The sequence below is a fragment of the Montipora foliosa genome, chromosome 3 (genome assembly GCF_036669935.1).
Source record: "Montipora foliosa isolate CH-2021 chromosome 3, ASM3666993v2, whole genome shotgun sequence".
Lineage (NCBI taxonomy): Eukaryota > Metazoa > Cnidaria > Anthozoa > Scleractinia > Acroporidae > Montipora > Montipora foliosa.
Genome location: NC_090871.1, coordinates 34,278,393 through 34,285,892, shown reverse-complemented (window position 1 = coordinate 34,285,892; position 7,500 = coordinate 34,278,393). Strand labels below are relative to the sequence as shown.

The following is a 7,500-nucleotide window of genomic DNA, read 5'->3' as shown; positions in this document are numbered from 1 at the left end:
TTGTCGTTGCCGTAGCCGTAATTGTTTCTTAAACTCCCTAATCATGAACCCCGTCCAACAGGGCTTCACCTCCCTTGCGTCTTGTGCCGTATCACTAATATACAGATTTAGCCCCCGGGTTATTTATTTTCACTGGCCTTACTTAAACAACGAATTTACGGGATAAAGCAATTTTGATTTTTTTTTTTTAGCCTTGACGAAAAAGGAATCAAATTAAAAAAACCAAACAAAACAATCTAAAACGGGTTAAAACTGAAAAAGAAGAGGTGGAAAAATAATAAATATCCCCTAACATAGGAACTTTACAAGAAGAGCGTACCGCCATGCAGTTTCCTTTAAAAATGGGAGTACCAAATAACTTTCGATCGGAAGTCAGCATTCGGAATCATCTTTGGATTAAAACCGGTGAGAAATGCAGGAAAAAATTATTTTTCAAACCGTTTTCCACCTGAACACGAAAAGCGTCGACTGTTAAGAGCTTTAGACGACGTAGTATGGCCGTGTAGCCCCGTCGAGCCTCAAAGCGCGCGAAATATTAAGCCTACAATAGTTTATGTCTAGGTGTCCTGATTACAAAAAGTTTACCTGGATTGACCCTTCGATCCAATCCAAAACCAGTACCTGGTCAGCGGTCAACTAAAAAAAGCTGACTTCAATGAGCTCTAAACGTAAGTCCGTGATATGGTCACGTGATACTGGTCAGCGGATTCCTCGCTTGACAGTTGTCAATTGATCATAACATGGTTGTCCAATATCAAAGATGTACTTTGTAAACGGCCGTCATGTTGGACGGTATTATTATTATTATTATTATTATTATTATTATTATTATTATTATTATTATTATTATTATTATTATTATTATTATTATTATTAGAGCGGTTTTCAAATGAGTGTCGTAAAACCAAAACCAAAGTAATTACTTTGGCCAATGAAAAAGGACGGAGACAATCCAGTAAACCAAGCAAAACTCGAATTAATTACAAGTAGCCGACACAAAAGGCGGGAAAATGTGCACGCGCGAGCCACGATTGGTTTTGGTTTAACTTCTGATTGGTTGAAAAAGTGGCGCGAGCACTTTGAACCAATCACTGAGTGAAGTTGATGCAAAACCAAAGCAATTCGCTAAAATAAACCGGCACTGGCATAACAACGCGCTTTGCCAGATGATCTGCGGAGATTGAAGCTTAAGAAAAGAGTTCATGGAAAGTTCCGTTTTTTAAACTAGTAAAATGAAAGGGAGACCAAAAACAGAGGAGACTACAAGGCGACGAACAGCGGTTATTTCAGCAATATCGTACGCGAACTAGCCTCCGAAGATACGCCAAATTATCACCAGATATTAAGGTCAACCTGATACTAGGCCGGTAATATAGAGGCGGATGTGACCCCTCGTCAAATAACAAGGGGAGGGCGTAACGTTCTAATTACAGACGAACGATTGACCTTGACTTTTCGTTCTTTGTTTTTTTTTTGTTGTTGTTGTTGTTTTTGTTTTTTTGTGAAAAGGCAAACGTTAAGGTTTGTAGTTACAACATCATCGCTCGCTCCCATTTTCTAAACGTAATTGGCGTCCAAACAATTATTTCAGAATGTCTCTGGTAACGACTTTATTAGCAGAAGTCACAATGCACCTGTTGGTATGTAACACGTTTGTTGAGATTGACCAAAGGAACAGAAATTTATACATTCTGGAGAAAGAAATTGTTGGTTCCAATGCTTAATGCTGTATCAAACATGATCCATAAACGAGGAGGCCAAATGGTGGAACGTTTGGTCACGCAACGGATCGTACTTATGTACATATCGTCTAACCTTTATCGTTTGTTCGGGCTTTTACAGCTTGTCAATGACTGTAATGAAGGAGCAAGAAAAATGGAACGGATGGAAGAAATATGTGTTCTGCAAACACAAGTTGAATTCAAAACAAAGGTATGGAATACGTAATACGCCCGTAGTACTGTCAAAAGTTTCCCGAAAATCATTAGATTTTGCATCACTGCCCCACTTATTTTAGTATACTCTTTTATTTAGCCCTTTCTCGCGGAACAATCGAATTGTTCAACAATTCGATGATTCCCTAGAATAAGAAACGTCCGGTTAATGAAATAAAGACCGTACGTAATGTATAGTAGTATGGGAATAGAAAATTGACCCTTGTAATACCAACTGGTGGTGTTTCACGCAAACCGTTGTAGCAATTTTTTCCATGTTCCACTGAGTTTTATGTTTTCATAATCTTGGGCGTAGGCACCTGGTGTTTGCCTTACAAATAATACAAAGTACTGGAAGTGCGAGTTTTTAAAATAGATTGATACATAATAACATTAACTTAAGTCTACTTTTTTGTAGCCTCTTGCTTTGGCGACACCTTCTCGGTATTTACTGAGACGGGGCGATATTATGCAAATTATAGAGGACTCCAAAAGCCCACTGAAGAAACTGAGACCCAAATACAAAGCAATGTACATGTTCCTTTTCAATGATCTGCTGCTGTTAACCAAAAAGAAAAGGTACGAGAGAATCCATTATGTTTGGTTTTCCATGTCAATGCATTACCTCCAATATAGGATATCTTAGCTCTGAATTATCCTGCACACAGGCTCGCCTTGCGTCGAATGGCGCGCGGTCAAAAGCTGGGCAATTGGCTGTTGACCGCGCGCCATTCGACGCACGGACAGACTTTGTGCAGGCTAGCTTTAGAACTTGTCCTGGCAAGTGAATACACTGTGCAAATCCTAATATGCCAAGGATTGACCCTAAATGCATGACGATTTTGATGGATATCGCCATCCCTAAGATCTAAGCTAGATTTACAGGATCAATTGTAATTTAATATCCATACAGATGTTATTCACCGGCTGGGAAATGCATTGGGGGAAGAACGCGCAGAAGGTCTTAGTCCTTATGAACGATACGACCCGACCAACGCCAGCGTGTATTAATATATTTATTTATAGTTTTAGTGGCTTAAACGCAAGACAACTGGCTTAATTCAGCAAAAGCTGATTGTGCAATTTCCAGTTCAATGTCGGTCTGGTCTTTCGTTCTTAATTTAAAGCACTCAAAGCCACAATATGAGAGGACTTTTCAAACGCGAAGCAGTAACAAAATGAAAAAACCTCTTTGAAGTACTTTTCGAAAGAGTCAAGGCAAAGAAGGACATTAAAGAAGTACTGGTTGTTGGGCAGATGCATTCGTTAATGGCCGGGCAAACAAAAAGATAGTCCGTTTTGACGGCACAGTCATCAATATTGCAGTTGTAGTAGAACCGAGTTTTCAGTTCCTTTGCTACTTTTTTTTCCCAGTGAAAACCGTTTCCAAGTCTTGGATTACGCCACACGAAACATGACACAAGTTGTCGAAACACCCGTCGAGTGTGAAATGAACGTGGATCACGTCTTCAGATTGGTTTTACTTGAAAACTCCTACGGAAAGACAAAAGAGTTTTTAATGGCTGGGAACAGCGAGTACGTATCTCTCTTTAGTTACGTCTAAACGGTAGCAATCGATCAGCGCAACTAATTAGGGAAGAGATTAAATGACGGTTGGCTGGGTTAAGCTCATTGTTGTATGGTTCGTTGTACTTACCATGATGTGCTATTATAATCCAGGGGTTGCTGACAATGAATCGAAAAACTGGAAGGCGTTATTGGCTACGAGCAGTAGTATACATAAACTGTGACATGAACCTCTTAGAGTGTTTTTTCCTCTTCAATCTTTAATGTTTTAGCGGGTTGCCCTTCCTCTGAGGGATACCGGTAATCATCATAACAGCTCTCCATGTCCCACTCTTTTCGAAGGATGTAGTGTGTTCTTTTACTTGCCTGAAATGTGAAGATGAAGACAATGTAACCGCTCAATGTCACCACTGTAGGATCATTAAGGTTAACCATAAAGATATGGTTGGTTGAAGGAGGTTCCCTCTTCTGTCGCTAAAAACTGCTGTATTTAAGATCCGTGGTGTTTCTTTCATTTTAGAACGGACAAGACTCGTTGGGTTGAAGCGTTCAAACCTCCAGCCGCTGAACAAGAAGGAGAAACTGTGTATGCATCCTGGGGTGGGTAGTGAGTAATTTTATCCCATGTTAAAGTTTGAACGTTAGTAAACGGTTTTGTGTAACTGCAAAATAAGAGTATCTTTTACTGCTATTGTTTGTTCTTATACCGGTGAGGATTTACAGATTTACAGATTCTCTAGGGTAAGGTCTTACGCAGAAAGACTGTGTTTTCGGTAATTCAGTAGCCTGAAAAGGGTGCTGTTAGCAAATAATCCGAGTGTAGTTATTCCAAAATACGTAGTGTATGAGAGTGGAGTTTTTCAGCCAATCAGGACGTGTGAAGAAGCTTGATATTAGCCAAACTATTTTCGACGTTTGAATCTATACTGCTTCGTTCTCGCTATGATCACCTCCTTGTAGCTTCTCTTCCTCAGGGAAGGAGTGATTATTTAAAAAAAATTAAAACGAAACATTGTGATTGAATAATGTTGTTACCCTCGTTTCCAACAGGATTTTTAATCCAAGTTTATGATTGGTTTGTAGACTGTCCTCAAGTGACCGCCCTTCACAACTACAGCGCTCAGCAGCCTGACGAGCTTTCACTTTACGAAGGAGATGTGATCAATGTGTTGAAGAAACTCCCCGATGGTGAGTACAATGGTGAAAATGAAAATGCATGCACTTCTTTTATTGTACTGATCCGGTATTTAAGTCCGGTCTCGATATTATTACAGCTCGGAGTTCAGCGTAAAGGGGCTAGGTCACGCAATTTTAGGCAATTTCAGCACTGATCGAATGGTCATAGAATTAACTAAAATATCAAAATGTCATTTACACAGCTGGAAAATCATTCTCAGTTGTTATGTGGCCGTGATTTTGCAGACGAAAGACTCTTGCTCTACCAATTTGACGTTTAGAGCTCATAATTAACAAAATTAAATTAAGTTACCTAAAATAGCGTGACCTAGCCCCTTTAAGCATTGCAGTGATTTAGCATCGCGATTATGGCAAACGGCAAACGTCGGACTTAAATTTGCGTGTTTTTTTTTACAAAATGGATCATGTAAAAGAGCCCATTTCTTGCCTTTTTGTAGCCTGCGAGCAGGCTCTCTCTCCTCGGTGGGAGAGAAGGAGAATTTGCTCGAGGCAGAAACTCAAAAAAAAACTGTAAAGGAAGGAAGACTTCGCCAGAAAAGCCTATAACAACTATTGCTGATGCTGTAAAGCGTAGCTGAATATTCATTACGGTAATTCGTCGAAGTCCCTTCCGCGGAAAAAATGTTTCGTTCGTTAGGGAAAAATTAAGCACACAAACTTCAAACGACGGGAATCGTAATAGAGAAATTCGTTTTCCCTGACCGCATCTCCTCTGTGTGAGAATCGTCGACCACAACTGCTGCTAAATTTCGGTAAAGCGAAGCGGGGTTATCTTTTTTAATTTATTTTAATGAATCAAGACATTACATACATTACAATATTCTAATACCTACACCAATTTATTTCAAAGGTTTATTGAGTATTTACGGAGTTACGAGGAGATCGAGCAATCATTTGTGGAGTCGCCTTTTCTGCTTAACCAAATACTTGCTAAAATCGTGTAGAGTTCCTCTATCGTTCTCTATCGTTAAATCAGCAACAGAGGCAGCCGAAAGGCCCATTTTTGTCCAAATGTGATCAGCGATAATGCTTTGTCGAGGACAGGAAACTACCACGGTGACATGAAGTCGCCCTCGTTGTATTTTGGCCGCTACGAAAAACAGTTGGGAAATAAGCCTTTTTCCGAATCCTGTGGATAACAGAGATAGAACTTCCTTCCTTCCAGTAGAGAAGCCATTGCATCGCGTCGCCCGACCTTTAATTATGTAAAGTTATGGTAAATTGCAACATTCTACAATTTTCTCAGACGCATTTCTGACCACCTCATCTCTGCGAAGCGAAGAGGCTTTCTTATTGTCGGAGCTTGTCACTGGTGACGTCACGAGGTTATTTCATTTCAGCCAATCAGTATTTTGCGTCCAAAATTTGGACGCGACATTCAGAATACAAAGCCTTGCGGGCAGGCTCTCATTCTACCCCCAACCCCAGTCCCTCGGAGGGCCTGCTCGCAGGCTAGCCTGTTTGCTTCAAATATCGAGCAGCTTCTTTTAGAAGGAAGACAAGTTAAAATAAGAGAATTTCACGCTTTAATGACAATTCCCCGCGTTTCACCGAAACGCTATGCTAAATCTCTCTCTTACCTCCATTTCATCGCCTTGAACTCCTAACTGAACTTTAACTGAAAAGAGTAGGCTCTTGAATGCTCTTGCCCTTTGTCGTTTTATTACTATTTGGCTTAAGACTACAGAAAAACAATCTGACTGTTTTTGTTATTTTTCCCATGTAAATCGAGGGAATTTCTCGCTTTCTTCATTGATTTCATGTAGTTATTTTCTAATCAAATTTGTTTTATTTGACAAGTGGTTTTTATTTATTTCCTAGTAACCGGTGAATTTTGGTTCTTTTTTTCTCCACCAGGGTGGTATCACGGGGAGCGATTATGCGATGGAACACAAGGTTGGTTTCCTGCAAATCACACCGAGGAAATTCTCAATGAACACGTCCGTGCCCGCAACTTGCGTCAGCGGTATAGACTGTTAGCGGCCTCCAAGCACTTGATCGGTGGAACGCTCAGATTATGATGTTGTGAAATTTTAGGCTTTTTAACGAATTTTAATCTCAATGGAAATGCATTGAATTTGATGTACAGTACACTAGGTTTCTGTCAATAGTGACTTATTTTGGTATAGAGTACTTTTATACATCGGTCATGACTTTTTTAAGCTTTCTATTTTCGTGCTGTTGTGTCCGTAGTATACCGAGCAAATTGTTTTGTTACTAAGGAAAATATAGCCCAATGTATTGGTGTCAAATTTTATAGTATTTTTAAGAAAAAAATCTTCATTGCCGTCGATCGGCCGACCAAAACAGAGCCTGAAGGTTGAACTACTCGAAACAAGATATTAGTTACTATATTACTGACATGGCAGCAAAGCTCTTTCAATTAGTATACGAAATTGCACGATATCCAGTACAATTCATCCATTCTTCATGGAGATTCGGGAATTATAATGACAACAATTTCTGCTTGAATTTTAACTTTATCGCGTATCTGTAACACGCGGTTTCACGGTGTAAGTTTGTCCTCAGAACTCTGATAAAAAACGGAAAATTTGGTTTTTATCTGAGACTTGTGTTAGTACTTTTAATAGTCATTGTTGCATTCGTCCTTTTAAATTACAAAAGAAAATACACGCATTCCTCGTAAAATTAAATAACCCTGTTGTTTTCGCAGGCTATGATCGTCCGATCGTATTTAAAATGTAAAATTGTAAATATAATTTTTTGTTAATAGGTCGTTGAATGCCTTTTCCATGAATCAACTGAAATGTTCCCTTCGGGATGTAGTACATAATGTTACATAATTTATTAACTGATTTCAATTTAATTCTGTGCGGGATAT

General features: G+C 39.3%; 1 protein-coding gene across 3 annotated transcripts in view; it reads left to right on the top strand.

The window, feature by feature from the left end:
* Window positions 1-7,500, top strand: part of LOC137997330 (rho guanine nucleotide exchange factor 5-like) — a 30,781-nt gene that overhangs the window by 23,205 nt on the left and 76 nt on the right. For all 3 annotated transcript variants that reach the window (XM_068843258.1, XM_068843260.1, XM_068843259.1), the window contains exons 18-23: window positions 1,843-1,932; window positions 2,353-2,513; window positions 3,309-3,470; window positions 3,982-4,061; window positions 4,545-4,649; window positions 6,516-7,500. The exon at window positions 6,516-7,500 is cut by the window's right edge and continues 76 nt beyond it. In XM_068843258.1, coding sequence (XP_068699359.1) covers window positions 1,843-1,932; window positions 2,353-2,513; window positions 3,309-3,470; window positions 3,982-4,061; window positions 4,545-4,649; window positions 6,516-6,679 — 762 coding nt within the window. In that variant the 3' untranslated portion in view covers window positions 6,680-7,500. The remainder of the gene's footprint in view (window positions 1-1,842; window positions 1,933-2,352; window positions 2,514-3,308; window positions 3,471-3,981; window positions 4,062-4,544; window positions 4,650-6,515) is intronic.